The 27796-nt window shown below is 44.0% G+C and overlaps 1 protein-coding gene across 1 annotated transcript; it reads right to left on the reverse strand.

The window, feature by feature from the left end:
• LOC141172914 (IgGFc-binding protein-like) lies at positions 1–27162 on the reverse strand. The gene is made up of 11 exons (XM_073657531.1): positions 26950–27162; positions 7581–8139; positions 6853–7454; positions 5990–6551; positions 3531–4126; positions 2502–3066; positions 2190–2389; positions 947–1327; positions 497–780; positions 84–120; positions 1–36 (listed from the first exon to the last, which is right to left on the reverse strand). The coding sequence occupies exons 1-11, from the start codon at positions 27160–27162 to the stop codon at positions 1–3; spliced, it is 4035 nt and encodes a 1344-aa protein (XP_073513632.1).
• Between the last annotated feature and the right edge of the window lie 634 nt (positions 27163–27796).

Raw genomic sequence — 27796 nt, forward strand, 5'->3', positions numbered from 1 at the left:
TCATTTTAATGTTTCATCACCAAATTTCCGGAATTTCTGTAAAACCCAGGAGGAATAACGTAGCAATAGACTCAAAGGCATACGTCAAGGTTTTTGGAGTGATCCTTGCATGTGGGGTCGCTGCAGGAGACAAAATGGGATAAAATAGTATAAAATATATGAAGCATGTCACTAGAATAGCTAAAGGACAGCAGGTATGGCCATGTCGTCTCTTTTTAGAGCTATATTAGCTCTCCATTAGTCACCCAGCTTTTCCAGAAGCAGATAAAGTTAAAACAAACACCAAATACAAATGTTAAAAATGTGACTGAAACGAATGACTGTCCTAAAACTGGATGCAAAGAGGAGGGATTAATGCAAAATGATGAAGGAGGTATGTTTCCCTACAGTTTGGGAGAAAATGATACACAATAGATACAAGTAGGCAATATTTATCTGCTGTTGATTATGTCTGACCATTATCGGGAGGTTATTGTAGACTTATCTCCTTTCTTACCATTTGAGAAAGTCTCGAGCTCTCCAAGAGGCAATGAACTCGGAGAATTTGTCTACAATCGTTCCTCCCTGAATCTGAAGATCATCAGATTTCTTCTTGTTGAAGTTCCCACAAGCCCCACAGAGGGCCTCAGAGAATTTCTGGTGCACCTTGAGTTTCAGGTCTCCATTTTCACCAATCCAGAACTCGAGGTCCTCATCACGTCTTATCATTAGTCCCTCATCGGTGGACTCTATGGTCACTGTTCCAGATGTATGGGGAAGGCTCACTGTCCGCCCGTTCAGCTGTAGTAACAAATTAGACGGGTAAATATTAGTGACTTGTCTTACATCTGTAATTTGGGGTCCTTCAACCCAACATATCTCTGATGGTTTGGGCGACCGGCTCCTGATAAGGTTGAGACCACAGTTAGTTATGATATTTATATCATGTGAGGTCAATACAACTTACCCACGCCTGTCCTCGAGGACTTAGAACGACTGAGAATTCTGGGAAATAGACATGGACAGCAGAAACGTCAAACTCATCAGGACTCTTGCAGCTCCGTGTAATCACAACAATTCGGAACCAATTCTCAGCATCAAGGCTGCAAACGGTGGTGAGATCAAAGGTGTTATCCGGGGCGATAAAGCCGGACAAACCATCAAATGAGACCAGGTTACCCATAGAGCTCATTGTACACATGCCACGATTATCAAAGCAGCCTTGCTTTCCTTTTTCAAGACCACAATATTCAGCATCCGAGCAGCTAAACTGGCTGCACTCAACAAAGCCACCATCTTGACATGTGCATCGTTGACGACAATCAGAGGACACAACCGAATCTCCAAGCTGGAGAGGGAGAGAGAGAAAAATAAGCAAGAGCATCTGGAGCCTCCTACAAATCAGCAGAATATACCATGTTCTGGGGATGGTCTCCAAGGGGGACACTGATCAAGTTCACTTACAAAATTTCTCACAAAGTCATGTCAATTTTATTAAGTCAAACCCCATCTATACCATTTCCCCCACTCCTTAATATGTACTTGGACACCAGGGGACCATTTGATCATGGGGCATCCTGTTGTCTTTCTTACAGAAAAGCTTCTTGGTTTGAGATTTCAGGAGGCTTTGGTGAAAACCAGGAGATTTACCAGCTGTTTTAGGAGATCAGTTCATGATCTCTTTCTATGGGATCCCTCCAAGACATTCCAAAAGAGATGTCAATTATGTCTCAAAGGCTTCTTTCAAATTTTCAGTATTCCAATATGGTACCAACTACTAGTAAATCTTTTGTGCTCGTACTTGGACTCTGTGTGCAACCTTGTGTGGACTCAGGGGCACAATATTTGTTATAGTTACTGGACCAGATGATCTATTTTCCCAGGGCTCACAACCCCAGTCCCATACACAGTCCCTGAATCTATAGCAAAATGACTGCACAGGATAAACTCCCTTGCTTATTGATTAGGCATCGTTATTTGGGCACTAATGTGGTACAAAAGTAACTCTTAACCTCTTGACCATGAGAGAACTACTACATCTTGTTTTTCCTCTCCTGAGGACATTCTTTAACTATCCCATACAAACTTAATGTTTTCTGGGAGACCCTAAACATGGCTCTAATAAAACCCACGGTTGGGATGTAGTGGAGAACACAATAAGGGGGCATCAATAGATGCAAAAACAAAAAGCCACCACTGTTTGTACTTACATTGTAGTATCTTCCATTGTAAAAGCATCCGCAATTTTCCACAGGGACGCAACGATTTCCATCGAAAAGATATCCGTTATCACACTCACAACCCTCCGAGCACTGACTGGAGCAAGAAATAGATGCAGAGATGCCAGAACATGAAACATCACAAGTTTGAGTGCACAACTCGTAATGACTGTTCGATGGACACTCCAATCCTACAAGATAAAGTGTGACGTGATGTGACCGTACCATACATACATGATGGTCTTATAAGACCGAATCCTTCATGAATAACTAAGAATAGTTGTCGGTGATGAAAGTACTTACCGCAGAAATTGCATGACCTCCAAGATTGAATTTTGGCCCCAGCAGCTTGGCACGCTGAGGCATAAGCTTGAAGGCTTTGGCACAGGATATCTTTTTTTCCATCACTTGCACACATATCAAGCAAACATTGGCTAAAATAGTTAGTCACACTGATTAGCCCATGGCAATCAGCAAATGGTCCATCTTCTCTCAGCAATAAACCACAAGACTCATCTTGACGGAATATGGCCGCCCTCATCTCGTCACAACCCACGCAATTCTCTTTACAGCTGCAGTCTTTTTCATCTCCGCTTGCACTCCATGCTGCCCCAAATTGTTCCAGAGTTGCAGAAAGCTGGCCAGATGGTAGAAATAAGTCATCTCCATAGTTATCATTGAAGTTCCCACACATGCCACACACGGAACTCTCATATACAGAAGGAACTGTGATGTGAACGGAGTTAATGGTGTCATAGCGGACGACCAACTCAAAGTCAGTCTGAAGGACTATGCTAGAGCCCTCTTGGTGGATTTCAACTTTACCGTGTTCCAAAACCAAAGGCAGAATGTTGATCTCCTCATTAACCTGTAATCATAAGGCAAAAATGTATTACTATTTTATGTGTGTAATTAGTCAAGAAACTGGTGCTAATCATTCTAGCATAAGAGCAGTGCATAGGGGGCTCATGGACTTTTGTTGAGCACTCCGTAAAGTTTTAGTGAAGTATTTGCAAAATAAATGGAAGGGCTGGGTTCCTCAAGTACTATTCCCTACTTTTCAAACTCAGGTCCTTCGAAAGAGGCACAAAATAAACTCTCTTGGTGCCCAAGGCAGGGGTGTCCAGATTGTACTTAATCACTCTTTGGCCCCGAGTCAAAACAACTGTTGCTCCTTTAACTTACGACTTCCTTTAAATGTCACCTTAGCTATTTTCTTCCACATGTTTCTAATTTATCAGGTAGTCCTAACTTGGTGCCAATAAATAATGCGTATCTACATGGAGCAAATGGTTAATTGTTTTGGATTTCTCTGTGTACCCATTGACTTACCATCACTATCCATTGAGTCTCCCGGTACATGAGGATTTCATACCCATGCACATTCACTCTCAATGAACGGGTTCCAACTACATGATCTGTTCCAAAACTTCCACTTTCTGCCACAATCAAAAAGTTCCCAAGTTCTAAGTTTTCACTGCAGACCTCAACCAAGGTGTAGGAACATGAGCCTTCGATGATGTACATGAGGCCGTCAAAAGTAATGAAGTGATGGTTCCCGGCCATCAGACATTTGCCTGTTTTCTTAGTTTGGCAAGCGATTTCTCTATTGACCACCTTACACTCTTCATTGGGGCCACACGATACTGCATGGCACTCAACCGCTCCATTGGCTGTACACTGGCACTGCTCTTTACATTGCTCATTCACATAAAATGTCTGACCGCTTTGATAGTAAGTGTCATTGTAGTCACAGCCACATTCCGAAATGAAAACACATGCATCTCCACTGCGCACAAAGCCGCTGTCACAATAGCATCCTTCTGTGCAGCTCTTCTGGCAGTCAGATACAGAGTTAAGACTTGAACATGTGGTGTGACAACCGGGTCCACAGAGCTCATAATGGCTATTTGATGGGCAGGTAGGCTCTAAAAGAGGAAAGAGAATGTTATTGTGATTTCCTCCAAGTTATATCTCTACCTGGTTTATCTACTTTCTCAACATGTATTGCTTGTATACCATGGCCTCTTTTAACAGGGTACGTGCCTTACAATATCTGATGAAATTCTTGGGTGCACCATGATGCAATTTATTAGGGTGGGAATTGTGGGCTTCAATAAATTAGCTATATGCCACAAGTCATCAGAGTTTGCAAAGAAACCTGACTAAGAACGGTCAGTGATCACCATAGGATTGTCCGTGCACTTAAAACAGTTACACTGGTAAATTAATTAACTCTAGAACTGTAAGAATAAGTGGCCATCTAAATGTAACCTCCAAATTCTCAGCCTGTGGTGCACAAAATTGTGGGATTGTGGTTTTGGGGGATTTTCTTTGGATTGGGTACTTGACACTTATAGACTTCTTACAAGCCCAAAATGACCAGTGTTTCCAATTAATCCCTGTTTTTAAATGGTCAGTGGAAAACATAAAGCTGTCAGTCCACTTCTACTTCTACCAGTTGCAATATAAAATTAATTCAAATACATTCAGAACAAATGATCATTTGTAACTAAAGAAGACATGGTCCTCTGTAACAGAAGTCAGAGGCATCTGTGACTGATGAAGTCATGGATATTTGTGACTGAAGAAGTCATGGTCATCTGTGACTGAAGAAGTCACACCAACTGTGACTGAAGAAGTAATGGTCATCTGTGGCTGAGGAAGTCATGGTCATCAGTGACTGAAGAAATCGTGGTCATCTGTGTCTGAAGAAGTCATGGTCACCTGTGGCTGAAGAAGTCATTATCATCCATGGCTGAAGAAGTCATTATCATCCGTGGCTGAAGAAGCCATTATCATTCGTGGCTGAAGAAGTCGTGATTATCCGTGACTGAAGAAGTTGTGATCATCCGTGACTGAAGAAGTCATGGTCATCCCTGAATGATAAGTCGTTGTCATCTGTGACTGAAGAAGTCATGGTCATCTGTGGCTGAAGAAGTCATGATTATCGTTGACTGAAGAAATCATTGTCAACTGTGGGTGAAGAAGTCATGGTCATCTGTGACAAAAGAAGTCATGGTCACCTGGTTTGACAAGGACTCACTTGTTCTTGAACTTGTTTTTGAGCCAAATTGTTGCCATCTGTTCACATGGGCAAATAAATACTAATTTTTTTTGCATGGAGTTTGCAATTCAGTGCTGCCCACTTTCCTTTCTTATGTACAGTATATATATATGTATACACATATTTATAAGCTTATGTAGCCCATGTTCTTAATCTATGATACTGTACATCCACCTCGATCATGCCCTACATCTAAGAAGATGCTCCCACTGCACCCCCATAGACTTGGAGGTACTTTCTTTGAGTGGGGTACTTGACACTTAAAAGGTTAGCTACATGCCCATAGTGACCATTGTCTACAATGAAATCCTACCCAGCATTGTTGGAGGCCCACATGGGATTGCCAGTCCACCTCCACCAATCATATTCTCAAGTTCTCATGGTAGCTCAAAAACACTCAGGGCACATGGTCAGCTGATGATTTTTTTTATTTAGATATCCTTATAGACTATGTTGTCAACCAGTGGCATATGTACTACCTCCATTCTGTGTCTCAACTGGATAACAATGCATGATCATAGTCTTGGGGGTATAATTTGGGTTGGGGTAAATGACACTTATAGACTTCCTAAATGCCCAAAATGATCAGTGCTACCAATTAAACTCTACTTTCCTCTTAAACCATGCAATGATTAGTGTCCACCATGGTATTGGCAGTCCATCTCCACCAATCGCATTAGGTTACATGGTCATCTAAGACTAAGGAGATGGTTATATTACTTACCACATTTTGAATACTTTACCCATTCATTAATGGTGGCTTCCTTCTCTTGACAATCAGAGACATATCTAGTAATCGCTCCACATACAGCTGAATATTGACCTACATATAAGCAGGTGTCATACACGCAGTCAGCAAAATATGGCGTAGGGTCGATGACATCAAAGCACTGACTGAAAGGTCCGTCCAGCTTCTTGATAATGCCACAGTACTTCTCATCCGAGTATTTATCTGCATCTTCCTTATTGCAGCTTGAGCAATCTCCCTCACACCCGACTTTACAATCATGGGTTTCCTCAACCCTATACTTTTCTTCAAACTTAATATAATCTTCTTTGTTGCCATTTGGGGCCAAGTCATCACTAGGATCTTGGTTAAAGTTTCCACACATGCCACAGAGGGCTTCTGCATAAGTACTGGGCACCATCACTCGGCCATAATTGTCCCAGTTGTAATTGATGGTTATCTCAAAATCAGTCCTGACAAAGCCATGTTCTCCTTTCATAAATGCTTTGATTCTGTTGGAATCGAGGGTAAAGGGTATAAATTTGGCAATCCCATTAACCTGAAAAAAAATTGGGATAATTTTAATTGTTTCCATGTGAAGAGAGAGAAGGAGAAAAAAGGTATATAGATAGCAAAGCAAGAAGGTCCAGAATGAGACACAGGATTTTCAAGCTTTAGTAGAGAAGAGTTCTGGTCTCCAAGATGTGGTTGACTTTCAAGGCAAGGTTCAGTCGCAAGATGTCAATGCATGCTGAGAGTTGGAGTTTTGCAACTACTCTAGAGATCATAGTGGAGAACTTCAGGCATCATCATGCTTCTTTATTTCATTCCGCTACAAGTATAAATCATAAAATACTCACCAAAACTTTTTGCGGGTGGTCATTGGTCAACGTGATGGTTTGATTGTACACTTCCAAAGTCAAAGACTTTGTGTAAGAAGCAGTTTTGCTTCCTCTCCTTTCATTTTGGACTTTGACTTGGAAAGGGGTAAGGTTTGAATCCATCGAAGGGCACAATCCAGTCAGCTGATAGGTACATGTTCCCATGAAGTCATACATCCGCCCATCGAAGGTCGCATAATGAGAATCTCCGGTGCTGATGCACGTAGAGAAGCTGATGGGATAACAATCCTGGACTCCATTTTTCAGCATACATCTTTCCGTGTCTTTGCATTTGTCTTCGTTGCACACTACCAGGCCAAGGATGGGGTCACAATTACAGCGAATGTTGCACTTATCATCAGACCAAAACACTTGGTTGGGCTTGTAATAGTGGTCCTTGTAGATACAACCACAGCTGGCGACATCAATACATTGGCCAGCGTTAGAAACATATCCCTCGTTGCACTGGCATATTTCCCTGCATGCTTCGGTGCATCGATCTGGAGAGCTTTTGTCCAAGCAGGTGGCCGGGCAAGCATTGCCACAGAATTCATAGTGACTATTTTCTTGACAATTCATATCTACCAAAGAATGAAATAAATTTTGATTTAAAGTCAAAATGATTTAAAAATAAAACAATTTTGTATAGAAAAATGACTAAAAAAAGAAAGAAAAATAACGCAAACAAAGTGAAAAATTGAGCTTACCACATCCTGTAATTTTCCTCCAGTCCGGGATGAGTATTCCCTGCTTTCTACATGCTGCAATGTAGGCTTCGAAAGCCTGACACAAGCCAAGTCCATCATGACTGCAAACATCTTTGATGCAGTTATCAAAGAATACGGTGGTGCTGACGTTCGCATGGCATTCGCTGAATGGTCCATCGTCAGCTTCAAGACGACCGCAGAACTCTTCTCCTTCGTAGAGGCTCTTCTGAGTCTCATTGCATTCGGCACAGCTTCCATGACAACTGTCCCAGCAGAACTGCTCATCTACATCGACCTTCCATGACTTTGCCCACTTAGTTATCATGGTCATTTGTACATTTTCACGAGAGACTTTGTCGTCTCGAGAGTTGCCATTGAAGTTTCCGCACAGGCCTCCAATGGTGGCAAAATAGCTGCTGGGAAGTGTGATTTCTACATGCCAGTTGTAATCATATTCCACCTGGATGCCACCAGCCGTTTTCAGGACTACGTATTCTCCAACTTGAGTGATGGTGAAGGATTCTCGAATGATAGGGAGATTTATAATTTCGCCATTTATCTGAAAATTGACAAAAATAATTTGCATAAATTTATGGAACGAAAAACAGAAGATTCAGATCTCAACGTATCTCTGACAATATGCAGTGACACCTAATAAGAAGGACCGAAACACGTCTGTATAGAGGCAGTCTATTGTACAGCAGATAGATCTTCCTGTAACCTATTTAGCCTATTTGTTAGTACAATGGAATTATTGGAATTTTCCTTCTATAACTTGCATTTTCTTATTTCCATGCTAGACATCTGCCCTCATATACCGTTAAGTAAAATAAATCTAGAGCAAGTCTGTGCAGGATATAGTTGCAATAGTGATGAGCGAGTATGTTTGGTTTACCCTTTCGGCGAGCATGCTCAGGCGAGTACCGAGTATCTTCAGCGTGCTCGGTGATGTGTTTGAATCACTCCCGTGAGCATGATTTGCCACTGTTTGACAGCTTTAATACATGTGAGGAATGCGAAAGAAACAAGCATTCCTCACATGTAGTAAAGCTGTCAAACAATCGCAAATCATGCACACGGAAGCGATTCAACCATATCACCGAGCACGCTGAAGATACTCGGTACTCGCCTGAGCATGCTCGCCGAAAGGGTTAGCCGAACATACTCGCTCATCACAAAGTTGCAGTCTATTGTATGGCAGATATAATTTCCTATAAACTTTGTAACCTACACATTAATACTATGGGCTTTTCCTTCTGTAACTGGAATTTACTTAATCCTATCCTATATATCTGTCCTTTTACATCTCCTAGATAAGTCTATGCAGCATATAGAGGCAGATTATTCTATAGCAGATAGAACTTCAGGTAACTTCCTTAGCCTACATTGCACTTTTCCTTCTCTAACTTGCATCTTCTTATTCTCATCCTCCACATTTGGCCTCGGCACACCTCCCAATAAGAAGGACCTAATCCAAATCTGTGCAGTCTATATAGGCAGTATATTAAAGAATCAAAGAGTTTCTTCAAGACCTCCTCTGAGGATAAATAGCAACGGTTAATGCGTAGGCCTCATTTGAGAAGCAAATGGAAAAAAAAGCAAAATAGAGCAGACAAATCTAATAATAAAAATAATAATAATAATAATAAAAAAGTTTATTTCAACAATTTAATAACTACAAAAAATACTATATAACATGAGGTAGGAAAGAATTACAACTAAAAACATACATAGGGAGAAAGGTCGTATACTCCCTAAAAAAAAGAGAATCCCCTAAAACTATGCTCCTAATTGGTAATGATTACCATTTGCAACCTAGAAGGATATTTTGACATTAAACACACAGTTAGGTCCATATATATTTGGACAGAGACAACATTTTTCTAATTTTGGTTCTAGACATTACCACAATGAATTTTAAACAAAACAATTCAGATGCAGTTGAAGTTCAGACTATCAGCTTTCATTTGAGGGTATCCAAATTAAAATTGGATGAAGGGTTTAAGAGTTTCAGCTCCTTAACATGTGCCACCCTGTTTTTAAAGGGACCAAAAGTAATTGGACAGATTAAATAATTGTAAATAAAATGTTCATTTCTAGTACTTGGTTGAAAACCCTTTGTTGGCAATGACTGCCTGAAGTCTTGAACTCATGGACATCACCAGACGCTGTGTTTCCTCCTTTTTGATGCTCTGCCAGGCCTTCACTGCGGTGGTTTTCAGTTGCTGTTTGTTTGTGGGCCTTTCTGTCTGAAGTTTAGTCTTTAATAAGTGAAATGCATGCTCAATTGGGTTGAGACCAGGTGACTGACTTGGCCATTCAAGAATATTCCACTTCTTTGCTTTAATAAACTCCTGGGTTGCTTTGGCTTTATGTTTTGGGTCATTGTCCATCTGTAGTATGAAACGACGACCAATCCGTTTGGCTGCATTTGGCTGGATCTGAGCACACAGTATGGCTCTGAATACATCAGAATTCATTCGGCTGCTTCTTTCCTGTGTCACATCATCAATAAACACTAGTGACCCAGTGCCACTGGCAGTCATGCATGCCCAAGTCATCACACTGCCTCCGCCGTGTTTTACAGATGATGTGGTATGCTTTGGATCATGAGCTGTACCACGCCTTCACCATACTTTTCTCTTTCCATCATTCTAGTAGAGGTTGATCTTGGTTTCATCTGTCCAAAGAATGTTCTTCCAGAACTGTGCTGGCTTTTTTAGATGTTTTTTAGCATAGTCCAGTCTAGCCTTTTTATTCTTGATGCTTATGAGTGGCTTCCACTGTGCAGTGAACTCTCTGTATTTACTTTCATGCAGTCTTCTCTTTATGGTAGATTTGGATATTGATACGCCTACCTCCTGGAGAGTGTTGTTCACTTGGTTGGCTGTTGTGAAGGGGTTTCTCTTCACCATGGAGATTATTCTGCGATCATCCACCACTGTTGTCTTCCGTGGGCGCCCAGGTCTTTTTGCATTGATGAGTTCACCAGTGCTTTCTTTCTTTCTCAGGATGTACCAAACTGTAGATTTTGCCACTCCGAATATTGTAGCAATTTCTCCGATGTTTTTTTTCTGTTTTTGCAGCTTAAGGATGGCTTGTTTCACCTGCATGGAGAGTTCCTTTGACCGCATGTTTACTTCACAGCAAAACCTTCCAAATGCAAGCACCACACCTCAAATCAACTCCAGGCCTTTTATCTGCTTAATTGAGAATGACATAACGAAGGGATTGCCCACAACTGTCCATGAAATAGCCTTGGAGTCAATTGTCCAATTACTTTTGGTCCCTTTAAAAACAGGGTGGCACATGTTAAGGAGCTGAAACTCCTAAACTCTTCATCCGATTTTAATGTGGATACCCTCAAATTAAAGCTGAATGGCTTCGGGGAATTAGGTGTCTAGGTGAGTATAGGTGTATTTTTTTATTTTTTACTTTATTTTAGGTGGCGATCGGCGGGAACAGGTAATGTATAAACTAATTTATTTTAGGTAACCACTGGCCACCAATGAAATGTATTTAAAATTTATTGGGGACCAAAAACTAAAAAAAAATATGGGGGCCTAAAATAATAAAACATGTATAGGGGAAAAAATATAAACCAATGGGGGCCAAAATAACATATGGGGCAGTTTAAAGGACACAGTAGTAGAGATGAGCGTTGTTCTACTCGAACTGTTCGCCAATCTCAAATTCGAGCTGTTTTGGGCGGTGTTCGAGCCGGTCGGCGAACACGAACAATTTGAGAAAAATTCGGCTGTTCGAGGTTATGTTCGATAACTGGATTTTTTCTCAGTAATGATGAAAATTAATGTTAATACGCAGTTTGAGTGTACAGCGGGGCGGGGGGAGGGGCAGGGGATGGATCTCTGCAGGAACAATGAAGATCTCCATTTTTTTTTCTCTTTCCCGCATTTGCAGTGGGGAGGTGCAATCTGTCAGCCTATCAGCAGCGCACACACGGAGCGAAGTGCTTTTTTTCACACAAGCAAGGGCATGTGTGATTGGCAGTGTATGTCACATGTCCTTGCCCTATAAGACCAAGCCATTTTCCCCGTCGCCACCATTTTCTCACTGCTGCAGCTGCGTGTTAGACGGCACCGCTGTTGCTGTGTGCGCTATACCTTGTTAATTTCAAGCCAATTTTCGCACAAATATACAGATAGCTTGGGAGTAGGGAATAGTTGTGATTGCAGTCCTTTTAAGGACTAGGTTACAGCATTTCCTACGACTTTTATCAGGCAGGTCTGTGCTCTTAAATAGATAGATTGTGGGAGTAAAGACTAATTGTAATTGGAGTCCTTTTCAGGACTAGGTTACATCAGTTCCTATCAGTTTTTGCCAGGCAGGTCTGTGCCAGTGCTGTGCAAGTTTTTTTCACAGCATTTGGCTGAATCTAGCAAAGCTAATCCTTTTTGGCCTATTGCAGAGTGTGTTAGTCAGTGGAGTAGCCTATCTGTGTTGCAAGATATACCACCTGTGTATAGAATACCAATTTTTTTACTGCACCTAGTGAAGTAAAATCTTTTGGGCATAGCATCATTCTATTAGTCCATCTATACTGACCTCCATCAGGTTGCAAACTGAATATAATTTTTTTTTGCATCTAGCTCTGAAAAAATATTTGGGCTTCTAGCGGTGTGTGGGACTTGGTCTATTAGTCCATCTATACTGACCTCCATCAGGTTGCAAATTAAAAATAATTTTTTTCTGCATCTAGCTCTGAAAAAATATTTGGGCTTCTAGCAGTGTGTGGGACTTGGTCTATTAGTCCATCTATACTGACCTCCATCAGGTTGCAAATTAAAAATAATTTTTTTCTTCATTTATCTCTGAAAAAATATTTGGGCTTCTAGCAGCGTGTGGGACTTGTTCTATTAGTCCATCTATACTGACCTCCATCAGGTTGCAAATTAAAAATAATTTTTTTCTGCATCTAGCTCTGAAAAAATATTTGGGCTTCTAGCAGCGTGTGGGACTTGTTCTATTAGTCCATCTATACTGACCTCCATCAGGTTGCAAATTAAAAATAATTTTTTTCTGCATCTAGCTCTGAAAAAATATTTGGGCTTCTAGCAGTGTGTGGGACTTGTTCTATTAGTCCTTCTATACTGACGTCCAGCAGGTTGCAAATTGAATATAATTTTTTTCTGCATCTAGCTCTGAAAAAATATTTGGGCTTCTAGCGGTGTGTGGGACTTGGTCTATTAGTCCATCTATACTGACCTCCATCAGGTTGCAAATTAAAAATAATTTTTTTCTGCATCTAGCTCTGAAAAAATATTTGGGCTTCTAGCAGTGTGTGGGACTTGGTCTATTAGTCCATCTATACTGACCTCCATCAGGTTGCAAATTTAATATAAAATTTTTCTGCATCTAGCTCTGAAAAAATATTTGGGCTTCTAGCGGTGTGTGGGACTTGGTCTATTAGTCCATCTATACTGACCTCCATCAGGTTGCAAATTAAAAATAATTTTTTTCTGCATCTAGCTCTGAAAAAATATTTGGGCTTCTAGCAGTGTGTGGGACTTGGTCTATTAGTCCATCTATACTGACCTCCATCAGGTTGCAAATTGAATAAAAAAATTTTCTGCATCTAGCTCTGAAAAAATATTTGGGCTTCTAGCGGTGTGTGGGACTTGGTCTATTAGTCCATCTATACTGACCTCCATCAGGTTGCAAATTGAATAAAAAAAATTTCTGCATCTAGCTCTGAAAAAATATTTGGGCTTCTAGCGGTGTGTGGGACTTGGTCTATTAGTCCATTTATACTGACCTCCATCAGGTTGCAAATTAAAAATAATTTTTTTCTGCATCTAGCTCTGAAAAAATATTTGGGCTTCTAGCAGTGTGTGGGACTTGGTCTATTAGTCCATCTATACTGACCTCCATCAGGTTGCAAATTGAATAAAAGAATTTTCTGCATCTAGCTCTGAAAAAATATTTGGGCTTCTAGCGGTGTGTGGGACTTGGTCTATTAGTCCATCTATACTGACCTCCATCAGGTTGCAAATTGAATAAAAAAATTTTCTGCATCTAGCTCTGAAAAAATATTTGGGCTTCTAGCGGTGTGTGGGACTTGGTCTATTAGTCCATCTATACTGACCTCCATCAGGTTGCAAATTAAAAATAATTTTTTTCTGCATCTATCCCAGCCAATAGTTTTGGCCTAATACCACAGTTTGGCCACTCAGCTCTGCTCGGTTACCATCCATTGTTTTTTTGTGCAAACAACTCCAGAGTTGTGAATTAGTTAACCACCAAAATGAGTGGAAAAAGGCCTGCTGCTGGTGGAAAGGGGAATAGGCGTGTTGGGAAGGGGAAAAAAGGTTGTGTCCGTGGGGTAGGTGCAGAAGAAAGACCATCTTCCAGCCAAACTAAAATGTCTACTTCTTTTAGCGGACAATGTGATAAGATCCCTTTCTTACGGCCACGCCAATCGCTACAAATTCCAGATGAGGCACAAAAACAGCAGGTGCTTCAACGGATATCAAGTGCTCCTTTAAGTGGGCTCTCCTCCACATCAACTTCAACATCACAAATACTCCAGTCCTCAAAGGTGTCACCCCAATCGCACTTGCTTCCTCACAGCTCCCAAATCTCCAGCTGCCCGTCTGAGTATGAGGTAGAACAGATGGTTGAGTCTGCAGAGCTGTTTACTCATACTATAGCCTGGGAATCAGAGGTCGACTCCAGCGCTTCTGTGAATCCAGACGAGGAAATGATCTGCACTGATGCCCAGAATCTTTATGAGTCGGATCCAGGACCAGACGCAGAAGGTTCTGACCATAATGTAGACCCTCATTCCCAAACTGTAACTCCTGTTGGTGGAGACAATGAGGAAGACGATGATAAGACTCAAATACCTGATTGGAGCGACAACTTTAGTTTTTTGTCAGGGCAGGAACAGGTTGGCTCTGAGGACGACGGGTGTGATAACGCACAGGGTGATGATGATGAGGTCGGAGATCCCACTTACTGTCAACCCACAGTCAGCCAAGAGATGAGGTCAGCAGAGGAGGTGGAGGAAGATGCTAGTGACGACGAGGTCAGGTTGCGCCTTCCTGGACAGAGACGTAGTACTGGAAGCACGTCAACAACTGCATCCTCAAACACAGCTCTGCCTCTCACCACAAGTCGTGGTGGCTCTTCAGGTCGCATGGGTGCTAAGCCTTGCATAGCCTGGGCATTTTTTCAGATCGATAAAGATGACCCAACTCGTGTTATCTGTAACATTTGTCAGCAAAAGCTAAGTAGAGGCCAAAAAATACATAGTTTGAGTACTTCATGCATGAACCGGCACATGGACATGAAGCATAAGTTGCAGTGGGAAGCTCAGTGTGCTACAATGCGGTCTAGCCGGCCGGGCCAACCACCGTCTGCCATATCTTGTGCATCCGCGGCCTCTTCATCCTCTGTGACTGGGGGGACAGCAGTCACACCTGTTTTGGGGCGCAGACCTGCCACCTCTTTACCCGCAACAGCCAGCGTGATTGGCAGGTCATCATTTTCTTTGGAGGTGGTAACACCAGCTGGTCTTGAGCGCTGTCCGACATCGATAGCACCACCTTTGGATCAAGGCAACCTAACATGTCCGCCTGCATCTTCCTCACAGACCGGCAGTTTGCCGGGGACACCCTTATCAACCCCGTCTAAGCACAATAGCCAGCCCTCGGTCCCTCAGATGTGGACAAGTAAAAGACCATTTCCTCCTAGCCATGAGAAAGCTAAGAGGTTGAATTTCACCATCTGCAAGCTCTTGGCTACAGAAATGCTGTCTTTCCGCCTGGTGGACACAGAGGATTTTCGAGACCTTATGTCCGTCGCAGTGCCCCAGTACCAGATGCCCAGTCGGCACTACTTCTCAAAGAAAGGTGTGCCTGCGCTCCACCAGCATGTCGCACACAACATCACCGCTTCTTTGAGAAACTCTGTGTGTGACAGGGTGCATTTCACCACAGACACTTGGACGAGTAGGCATGGACAGGGGCGTTACATGTCGCTGACTGGGCACTGGGTAACTATGGTGACAGCAGGACAAGGGGCTGCTGTCCAAGTCTTGCCGTCCCCACGAGTTGTGCGTCAATCCTCTTTATGTCATTTTTCCTCCACTGCTTCTGCCTCCTCAACCTCCTCTCGGTCTTCCACCTGCACCCAAAGCCTGTCTGGTCATGCCACAAGCTTTCTAACTGCGCAGAAGGGATCCTGCACACCTCCTTACTATGCTGGCAGTAGGGCTCAACGTCATCAGGCGGTTTTTACATTGAAATGTCTGGGAAATGTGAGTCACACAGCTGAGGAGTTGTGGTCAGCTCTGGAGAACCAATTTCATGAATGGTTGTCTCCACTGGACCTGAAACCAGGGAAGGCCGTGTGCGACAATGCTGCAAACCTGGGTGCGGCCCTTCGCCGGGGCAATGTCACACACGTGCCTTGTATGGCTCACGTGTTGAACCTGGTTGTCCAGCAATTTTTAGCCCACTATCCCAGACTAGATGGCCTTCTGCAGAGGGCACGGTCGCTGTGTGCTCACTTCCGCCGTTCGCATCCCGCAGCTCAGCGACTTACATCTCTACAGAAGTCGTTGGGCCTGCCACTTCACCGGCTAAAATGCGATGTGCCTACCCGGTGGAATTCAACTCTGCACATGTTGCAGCGACTGTGGCAGCACCGACAAGCCCTGGTGCAATACGTTCTGACGTATAGCCTGGGCCAACGAGATTCAGAGGTGGGGCAAATCACGCTGGAGGAGTGGTCTCAGATCAGGGACCTATGCACCCTTCTGCACAGTTTTGAAATGGCGACGAAGATGTTTAGTGCTGACGATGCCATTATCAGCATGACTATTCCGGTGATTTACATGCTGGAGCACATGTTAAACAGAATTCGGAGTCAGGTGGTGGCACAAGAGGAGGTGGAGGAAGTAGAGGAGGAGGAGTTGTATGCGGAAGGGCTAACATCTGCAAGGTCCAGACGGTCGGCAGCACCAAGGCGGCAGGCATGTGAGGGTGGGGGAGATGGTTTAACCAGGGCGCATGGTAGCAGCCAAACTAGTGAGGAAGGTGCAGGAGCCCAGGAAGAAGTGGAGGACGAACTGATGGAAGACTCATCAGATGAGGGAGACCTTGATCACATTTCTGTTGTGCGAGGTTGGGGGGAGAGGACAGAGGAAGGAAGCATGATTGTTACCTCGCCACCAACACAACAGGGACTTGGTGCTCCTGGATGCGCAACACACATGAGTGCCTTCTTGCTGCACTACCTGCAACATGACCCTCGAATTGTGAGAATTAGAAATAATCCTGACTACTGGGTTGCCACACTGTTAGATCCCCGGTACAAAAGTAAATTTGCAGAAATTATTCCTGCCATAGAAAGGGATGCACGCATGCAGGAGTATCAGCAGAGACTGTTGCAGAATCTTACATGTGCTTTTCCACAAAATACCAGTGGTGCACGTAGTGAATCTCACAGTTCCAACTTGCCAACCGTGGGACCGTCAAGTGTTCAGCACTCAAACCGTAACAGAACCACAGTATCTGCTGGTAACATCAATTTTGCGGAATCATTTCACCACTTTTTTAGCCCATCCTTTGCAAGGCCACAGGAGACAAGAAGTCTGACACATAGTCAACGCCTAGAGACGATGGTACAGGAGTATCTCCAAGTAAACATTGAAGCCACGACTGTGTCACTGGACCCTTGCTCTTTTTGGGCTTCCAATCTGGATAAATGGCCGGAGCTAGCCACTTACGCCTTGGAGATCTTGTCATGCCCCGCAGCCAGCGTTCTGTCTGAACGTGTGTTCAGCGCTGCTGGTGGTGTGCTGACAGATAAGCGCACGCGGCTCTCCACTGATAATGTAGACAGACTCACGTTCATAAAGATGAACAAATCATGGATCCGAAACGACTTTTCTACCCCTGTGTCATCCTGGGGAGAGTAAAAGCTTGATGATTGGTTAAAATCACCCTACCAACCGTTTTAAGCTTTCAAATTACTAATCATGTTTATCTGTATCTTGACTGGAAAATAATTTGGGCTTTGTAGCAGTGTGCAGCACTGATCCTATTAGGCCATCTATAATAAGCTTCACCAGATTTAAAATTAAAAATAATTTTTAGCTGCATCTAGCCCGGAAAATAATTTTGGGGCTCCGAGATGCGCAAGACACATAAGTGCCTTCTTGCTGCACTACCTGCAGCATGACACTCATATTGTCAGAATTCGAAGTAATCATGACTACTGGGTTGCCACACTCTTAGATCCCCCAAACTTTTCGATCAACCTTTTCATTTTAATAAAGACCAAAAAAATGGTCATTTTTGAAATTATAAGCATTAGCAGGTTGTTAGAAACTGAAATCAAACAGTTTTCACCTCAAAACTTTATTCTAGGTGATGTTACATTTTCACATAGGACCCCTTGTTCGAAAGGAGCTTCTGAACTCTCTCATCCATTGAATTTGTCAGGTTTTGGATGGTTTCTGCTTCAATTGTTTTGCATGAGGACAGAATACCCTCCCAGAGCTGTTGCTTAGATGTGAACTGCCTCCCGCCATCATAGACACTCCTTTTAATGATGCTCCAAAGGTTCTGAATGGGGTAGAGGTCAGGGGAGCATGGGGGTCACACCATAAGTTTGTCCCCTTTTATGCCCATATCAGCCAGAGATGCAGATGTTTTATGTGCAGCATGAGATGGTGCATTATCATGCAGAAAAATGATCTTGCTGTGAAATACACGGTTCTTCTTCTTGAACCATGGCAGGAAGTGCTGTTTGAGAAAATCCACATACATTATGGAGTTCATCTTTAGCGCCTTCAGGGATCCTAAAGGGGCCGACAATCTCTCTCCCCATGATTCCAGCCCAAAACATTACTCCACCTCCTCCTTGTTGGCGCTGTAGCCGTGTTTGCGTGGGGTGTCCATCAACCAGCCATCCTCCACTCCATTCATCTGGACCATCGAGCGCTGCACGGCACTCATCCGTGAACAAAACAGTTTTGAAATCAGTCTTCATGTAATGTTTGGCCCACTGGAGCCGTTTCTGCTTGTGTGAAGTGGATAGAGGAGGTCGACAGGATGGCGTATGCACAGCTGCAAACCTCTGAAGGACCCTGCATCTTGTTGTTCGGGGGACGTTGGAGGCACAAGCAGCTTCAAAAACTTGTCTGCTGCTATGACAAGGCTTTTTTGCCGCTGCTCTTTCAACCTGACGTAATTGCCTGTAGGAAAGAGTCCTCAATTTGCCCTTATCAGCACGCACACGTGTGTACTGTGAATCAGCTACATACTTCTTGATTGCCAAGACACTTCATCCTGATCATCGCACAATGTTGATTGTAGTCATGCCTTGACCTAAACACTCCACAATTTGTTGCTTCTCAGCAGCCGACACATCCTTTTTCTTTCCCATTTTGGCAGAAAATGTAGGCTGCTTAATAATGTGAGAGAGCCTTCTTAAGTAGTCTTGCCTTTATTGGACACACCTGCCAAACTAATTAGCACAGGTGTCTGCAATTGCTTACAGTGATATAAAGAGCCCTGACACACATCACCATCAATGAGTTTAACTGACAAACAAACAAATTCTTCCCTTATCACTCCTAAACACTTTTTGCATAATAATTTGGAACGCGGTGTACATGTGCTTTTCCACAAAACACCAGTGGTTCACGTAGTGAATCTTACAGTTCTAACTTGCCAACCGTGGTCTGTATGGAGTTGTTCAATAAAGGGCCCAAAATTAAGATAACATAGATGGGAGAGGTCTCTATGAATAGGAATTCCTAAGTATTTGATACCCTGTGAGGGCCAGGCAAAGGGAAAGTTGGACTGGATGGAATCCTATATGGATTTAGGGAGGGAGACATCGAGGGCCTCAGACTTCGCTGCATTGATTTTAAAATTTTACCATGTAACAAAGTGATCTATTTCAGCCATAACAGCAGGGATGGATATATGTGATTGAGTGATATATACTAGGACATCATCAGCAAATAGAGAGCACTTGTACTCGGTGCCTCCCACCTCAATCCACCTAATATTGGGGTTATGGCGAATTGATGAGAGCAGGTGCTCCGTCACTAGGATGTATAAGAGAGGGGACAGAGGACATCCCTGCCTTGTCCCATTGGTGATTGTGAAAGGTGATGAAAATGTTCTGACGCACCCCCTGGGCCTTGGGACACCCGGAGCCGGACCCTTTTTGGTGGATGCTGGTGGTTGTAGTCTTCGTGGCGGCGATCCGGTTCCGTGGCTCAGGGCGGTCAAACCAGTGGCGGAACTATTTATGTGGTTTTGATGTTTAAATGTCCGACTACGCCACCCGTGGATTGCGGTCAGAGTGAACCGCCGCTACAGGGCAGACCGCTAAGGCTGGTGTTGTGGGTGCAGCAGAGCGTAGCATAACTCCCCACGGGAGGAGTATAGCCTCAGGGCAGTGTATGCGGAGGATGGGGGTGATGGTGCAGGGCAGCAGCAGTAACGACACGGAGTCAGTGATGCAGTTCAGGGCCTTTACTCACAGTTCTTATTATCCAGACCACGTCTGCAGGTAACGGCTGCCCACGTCGTACTGTGCTCACCAGGTGAGGGGCTCAGACAACTCCCAGATAACTTTGGAGCGCTTCACAGGACCCCCTTTGTGTGTCCTTTGTCTGGCCTTTCTTACCAACACTTCTGTCCGGCTGCCTCGGGCCTCCTCTTGGTAAACTTGGCGCCAGTTTCCCTGACCCTATGTGGTGCCTTCCTAGCGGGTGGAGCAAGGGGCTGCGCCACATAAAATGTCAGAGCCTCCGGTTTCTAGCTGAGGGTCGTTTCCTGCCTCCACTAGTTCGGGGACTGGTCTCCCCCTTTGGCCTGACCCCTCCACGCAGGTGGATTCGGGCGTGCGGTGGCGACTCGCCCGTCCGCACCCCTGGGATCCCTTCATTCCTCGTTCCTGGAGCCTTCTCCGCTCCTCTTCCTTCCTTCTCCCTCTTGCAGGCCTGGGCCTCTGTTACTAGGCCCGCCTCCGGAGCAGAGCTCATGCAGAGCCCCTGCTCCCTGCCACTTCTGCTCAGACTTCTCTGCACTGAACTAAGATGGTGCCCACCTTTTATACTCCCTTCTCAATGCACCCAGGAACTGCTTCCTCCCTGCTCCTGCACTGCAGGGTTCCCCTTCCTCAGTGTTCCCTCCCCCCACTCCAGCCAGGGACAGGGACTGTCGTGCCCATCTCAGGGGCATATTGGTCGCCCTGCCCCACGGCAATGTGGTGTAATGCATGCAGGTGTCGGGTCCTGATCCACACTCCATCCTTATCTGAGAGTGAGATATCACACCTCTGGGTGAGGTGCAATACGTCTGTAGCAACCGAGCCCTCGGTGCTACAGTTCCATTTATCTTCAGCCTAGGTGACGTATTGTGATACAGGGCCGTGATTTTGGCTATAAAAGGGTCCCCTAGACCCCTACCCCAAGCTTTTTAAGAGAATCATATATGGCGTGCCAGGAGACTCTATGGAATGCTTTCTCAGCATCCAACGAGAGTATCTACTTACAAATTTTTAACTGCATCTAGCCCAGGAAATACTTTGTGCCTAGTAGCAGTGTCTGCTAGTCAGCGGATTATCCCGGCTGTTAAGCAAGCTACACCACCTGTAGTTTGGACACTTAATTTTTTCAAAGGAAATGCTTCGGGACCACGGGATACTTAGTGAAGAGCATCAGGAGGCACCCCAAGGCATAGGGGCTGGGACTGGCACTAGGATGCCTTGCGGTGGACAGCCGAGCTCGATCCTTATAAAAGCTTTTTAACTGCAGCAGCTTTAGTGGACGCTACTGGAGCTGGAATTACGCGGCTGCTGGCATGAGACTTGCCCTCCAATAGATCCTTGTAAATGGATTTAAAGTGTATTCATTCAAATTAGAGGGACAATTTAAATTAAAAAGCTTAGAGCTGCCTCCACCACAGGGGGGCTCTCTCGACCCACCAGCGGACAGGCACCAGTATTGGGAGAGGGGGGCTGGCCGTCAGGGTTCACCGCGGCTCTGGCACAAACCCGGCGACACGGAGGTGGCACGGGCAGGAGCGGACTGGCCGTCTCGGCTTCTCACTTTTTGGATTTTAGAAGAGCATGACATGCCTATATCTGTGTCTCCCCCTCCTTTTACTCCTCCACCTCTTTTCTTTTCGCATGACTATATGTACTTGTCACTTTTCCATGTGTTAGTTGTGTCTTCTGAGCAGTTTGTCAGCTTTTGGACACCTTTGAAGGTGTTTTCTATGTGTTTCTATGTGTTTTTGTTTGCCTGCCATTGGTTTTAACGGTGTTCGAAGGTGTTCGACGAACAGTTCGAAGAACTGTTCGGCGAACACACGGGTGTTCGACGAACCGAACCGAACTCGAACACTACGGGGGTGGCTCAACACTACACAGTAGGGCAATTTAAATAGCAGGATCAGGCTGATGGGAACTACCATCGGCCTATGTCTGTCCCCCGGCCACTCGTGCCAGCAGGATCAGCTCGATCAGCTCCATGGGAGCAGTAGTTCCATTCAGCCTGATCCTGCTATTTAAATTGCCCTATTGTGTCCTTTAAACTGCCCCATATGTTATTTTGGCCCCCATAGGTTTATATTTTTGCCCCTATACATGTTTTATTATTTTAGGCCCCCATATTTTTTTTTTGTTTTTGGTCCCCCAATAAATTTTAAATACATTTCATTGGTGGCCAGTGGTTACCTAAAATAAATTAGTTTATACATTACCTGTCCCCGACGATCGCCACCTAAAATAAAGTAAAAAATAAAAAAATACACCTATACTCACCTAGACACCCAATTCCCCGAAGCCATCGATCTCCTGTAATAAAATATAAAATAATAAACCACAATTTTATCCTTACCCCTCCCTAGTAGTCCACGAGTGTCCCACGAAGATCTCCAGTTTAGAGCAGCCACATAAAATGTGACCGCTCTAAACGAGCGCCGCCGCTACAATCACAGGGCCGTAAAGCAGCCCCGTCATTGCATAAGCGGGTTCGCCGAAGTTCAGGCAGCGCTGCTCCGGTGACCTCCTTTACGGCCCCGCTGACCGTGAGAAATTCCCACGGTACAGCAGGGCCGTAAAGGAGGTCACCAGAGCTGCGCTGACTGAATGCACTCCGGTGACCTCAGTCAGGGGCTCACGCTGCCGGGAGCGGGCGCGTTCCCGGCAATGTGAGCTTACAGCAGCAATGACAGCTGTCACATCTCCAGATCTGACAGCTGTGCATGGGAGATCAGCGCAGGAACGTGGACAGGTAACTATTTTTTTTTTTAGTAAACTAAGAATTAAATTAAATTGTGTGTTTTATTTCAAATAAATTATTTTTTTCTGGGTGTAGTGTGTGTTTTTTCTTTTTAACAATTTGTAGGTTAGTAATGGGGGTGTCCTATAGACGCCCATCATTACTAACCTGGGCTTCATGGCAGCTGGCGCTGACATGAACCCCACCACTATTACCCCCTGCCACTGCACCAGGGCAGCGTGGAAGAGCGAGGCTAAGCGCCAGATTTGGCACACAAATAGAATGTGCCGAATCTGGGGCGGCTGAGGGCTGATAATATAGCCTGGGAGGGGGCCTATAACCATGGCACCCTTCCTGGGCTATTAATATTTGCCCCCAGCTGTCTGCCTAGCCTTTGCTAGCTATTAAAATAAGGGGACCCCACGTCATTTTTTTTTGGGTTCCCCATTTTAATAGCTAGTAAAGGCTAGGTATTCAGCTGGGAGCTGATATTAGTAGCCTGGGAAGCTCCGTGGGTATTACCCCCTTCCCAGGCTTCAAACATCTGCCCCAGCTGTCTGCTTAACCTCCTCTAGAGACTAAAATTATGGGGGATCCCACGCCAATTTTTCTTTTAATAAATCCTTTATTTTAACACTAAATGACACTTGAGGGGTTAATAAAGATGCAGTCCCTAAATTATTATTTATTTTTTAATTAATTTTTCCCAAAAATTTTGACGTGGGCTTCGCCATATTTTTGTATGCCAGCCAGGTACAGCAGGCAGGAACGGACTGCCCCCAACCACCAGCTGCCTATTTGTACCTGGCCAGACACAACAATATAGGGAAGCCCTTTTTTTAAAAATTATTTAATGAATTTCATGAAATTATTTAAAAAAAAAATACGTGGGGCTTCGCCCTATTTTTGTGTTCAGCCAGGTACAAATAGGCAGCTAGGGGCTGGAATCCGCAGCGCAGGGAGGCCCAAGCTTTCTGGCCCCCCCCCCCCACTGAAAATTGCAGTCCGCAGCCACCCCAGAAAATGGAGCGTTCATAGAAGCGCCATCTTCTGGTGCTGTACCCAACTCATCCAGGGCCCTGGTGCGGTGGCTCACTGGGTAATAAAGGGGTTAGGGCCAGCTTGGCATTATCAGCTGGCCCTAAGCCCGAAATTCATGGGGTCACGCCAATATTAGTCATGATCGCCATGAATTTCTAGTAAAGTATTTAAAAAAACACAACACCCAGAATAAAGTCTTACCATCACGCCCATTCCAGCTGAAGCCAATGTCTTCTGCAATAAAAGTAAAATAATAAAGCTACATCATCCTTACCTTTCCATGGTTCCCACGATGGCTCCAGCTCTGCTACATTGACATGACAGGCTGGATCGCAGCCGAAAGCTGCCATCCAGCTTGCCATGCCGCTGACACTGAGAAGCGCAGGCATGCTTGCGCTCCTCAGAGTCTGGCTGTGACGGCATAAAGATGAGCCGAGGTCATGTCCAATGAACTCAGCTCACCTCATGCACGAATTTTCCTACGCTGTCAGTGACGCTGAGCTCACTCAGGTGAGCTGAGTTCATTGGACATGACCTCACCTCATGCACGTCACTGACAGCGTGGGAAAATTCTCCTGCGCTCAGCGCTTCAGCAGGAGAATTCTCTCACGCTCACTGCAAGCGCAGGAGAATTTTCCCACGCTTTCGGCTGCGATCCAGCCTGTCATGTGAATGTAGCAGAGCTGGAGCCGTCGTGGGAACCATGGAAAGGTAAGGATGAGGTTGGTTTATTATTTTACTTTTATTGCAGAAGACATTGGCTTCAGCTGGAATGGGCGTGATGGTAAGTATGGTTTAATTTAGAACAATAAAGAATTGTGTGTTTATTTCAATTAAAGGACTTTATTCTGGCTGTTTGTATTTTTTTTAACTTTGACTATGGGATTAGTAATGGGGGTGTCTTATAGACGCCTCTCCATTACTAACCTGGGCTTGATGTCAGCTGGCATTATAAGCTGACTTCAACCCCAGCCCTATTACCCCACTGCCACCGCTACAGGGCAGTGGGAAGAGCGAGGCTAAGTGCCAGAATTGGCGCGTCCTATGGATGCGCCATTTCTGGGGCGGCCGACGGCTGGTGTTTCTAGCCTGGGAGGGGGCCAATATTCATGGCACCCTTCCTGTGCTATTAATATCAGCCCCCAGCTGTCTGCCTAGCCTTTGCTAGCTATTAAAATAGGGGGGACCCCACGTTATTTTTTTGGGGGTCCCCCATTTTAATAGCTAGTAAAGGCTAGGTATTCAGCTGGGGGCTGATATTAGTAGCCTGGGAAGCTCTGTGGGTATTACCCCCTTCCCAGGCTTCAAACATCTGCCCCAGCAGTCTGCTTAACCTCCGTTAGAGACTAAAATTACGGGGAACCCCATGCCAATTTTTTTTTTAATAAATCCTTTATTTTAACACTAAATGACAAGTACAGTAATCAACACTATCACTGTACTTCTTATATATGTGACAGACATGTTTCTATGTATCTAATCTATGTGTGACGCTCTATTGTTTCTATTCTAAATTGTCGGGTACCGATGCTGAATTGCCGGCGGCTTTTTTTTAAGAGAGGGTGCATGAAAACACTATTATTTTTTTTAATAAATCCTTTAACACTAAATGACAAGTACAGTAAGCAACACTATCACTGTACTTCTTATATATGTGACTGACATGTTTCTATGTATCTCATCTATGTGTGATGCTCTATTCTTTCTATTCTAAATTGTTGGGTACCGATGCTGAATTGCCGGCCGCTTTTTTAAAGAGATGGTGCATAAAAACACTATTATTTTTTTTAATAAATCCTTTAACACTAAATGACAAGTACATTAAGCAACACTATCACTGTACTTATTATATATGTGACTGACATGTTTCTATCTAATCTATGTGTGATGCTCTATTCTTTCAGTTCTAAATTGTCTAGTACCGGTGAATGCCGCTGCTGAATTGCCGGCTTTTCATGTAATACATTCTACATTATTCTTAGTTGTTTTCCTTCATGTAGAATTAACCTACAAGGAAAGAAAGGGTTTATTTTCATTCCGATATTTGTGTCCCATTGACTTGCATTGGTTTCCGGTATCGGAATCGGCGATATCCGATATTTTTTGGGTATCGGTCCGATCCAATCTGATCCGATATTTCCCGATATCGGAAGGTATCGCTCAACACTAGTAGCAAGGCATGTAAAAGAAATGTCAAGGTACATATGATAGTTGAAAAAATGCATTGATATTGAATATATGCATAATACTCTGCAGTATAATTGAATGGAGAATAACGTTAAAACCAGGATAGCAGGGTATGCAAAAACAACCTCAAAACATATGTCTAGCATGTGCATAGGATCAAAGCGCTCATACAAGGAACCATAACCGCTATATAAGGGTGGTCTCAACGGTGATACTAAAAATAACAGTCAAGTAAGGACAATTCCTTGAGACATGGTGTATGGCCAAGGTTATGAGGAGCACAGGCACCTCGACGCGCGTTTAACCACACTGGGCTTTGTTAGGAGATGTTGTTAAAGCTAAAAGCTGTGTACTATTTAACTGATTAAGATGTATTGCGTAGCAAATTGGCATGCTGCCTGTCATGATGGTCCACCCCCATGATGGCATGGGTTGGAGCACTCCGCGTATAATGAGAGTGACGACAGTGTCATCACCCCGGCAACAACCCGCACCACCACCAGGGTGTAAAAGTGTATTGTATAGCTGTAATTTCTATAGTCCACACATTAATATATTAGACTTTTTCCTCTATAACTTGCATCTTCCTGCACTTCTGCTCTCCCTCACCCTTCAATTAGAAGGACCTAAAACAAGTCTGTGCAGCCTATGTAGGCAATATATTGTACAGCTTTAATTTCCATAGTCCACATATTATTATTTTTGACTCTTCCTTCTATAACTTGCATCTTCTTAATCCCTTTCTGGCCTCCTACAACTCCAATCAGAAGAACCTAAAACCAGTCTGTGCAGATTTTAGAGGCAGTCTAATGTATAGTACTAGTAATAGTCACCCAGGCATAAGTACAAGTGAAGGACACTTACTCGCACTTGTCCAGGTTCATCTTTGACAATAGAAATGTTATAGTTGTGTACAAAGATATTGATCAGTCTGACAGAAGAGGACGTTGGACTTCCTCTGTTGTCATTCTTTTCCTCGACCCGGAAATAGTCCAAGGTTATATCAGAACCAACGTATTCAGCCAGGATATATGTGCAGGTGCCATGGAAGTCAAAGTTGTAGCCGTCAAAGGTCATGAAATGGGGGTCTCCCCATGCTGTGCAAGAGCTTAAATAGTCAGGAACACAAGTGCCAAGATATCCTTTATTGGCCTCACAATGCTCTTGGTTTCTACACACAACTGATTTGCAAGGATCTAGAAAAGGAAATAAAAACCTTTATTGATCGGGCAATGCTCAATTCTGTGGCAGGTTGGTGTAGTTCTTCCCACAGTTTACAAACGTTACTACAAAGATCTTCAATATGTGTGTAAGAGTAAGTCAGAGACGATTCATCCCCTTCATCCCTTCCTAATAAAACGCGTACATTTGTTTATGAAAGTGTGAATAATGCTTAGATTTCTATAAGGGTTTATGCATAGTGATGTAAACAATATAATGTGTACGGTTTTATATGTATGTGGATGACTAATGTTGAATAATAAAAATGTGCTTTATGATAATGTAATAGCATAGAGAAAGGATAGGAAATTAGGATATAAGTGTAGGAACTAGATAAGGTAATAAGGATAATTATTAATTGGGAAGGTACAGTGGAGGGCACTGTAGGTCAGGAAGTACTTATACACAGTAAGGGAATAGTTAATGTGTTTAGGGAATTTCCCATTTGGGAGGGGTAGGAGTAGATATAAGCGAGGGACTTCCTGGTTTT

Source organism: Phyllobates terribilis, unplaced genomic scaffold (genome assembly GCF_046119375.1).
Source record: "Phyllobates terribilis strain yellow unplaced genomic scaffold, ASM4611937v1 Scaffold_12__6_contigs__length_324123572, whole genome shotgun sequence".
NCBI classification, from domain to species: Eukaryota; Metazoa; Chordata; class Amphibia; order Anura; family Dendrobatidae; genus Phyllobates; species Phyllobates terribilis.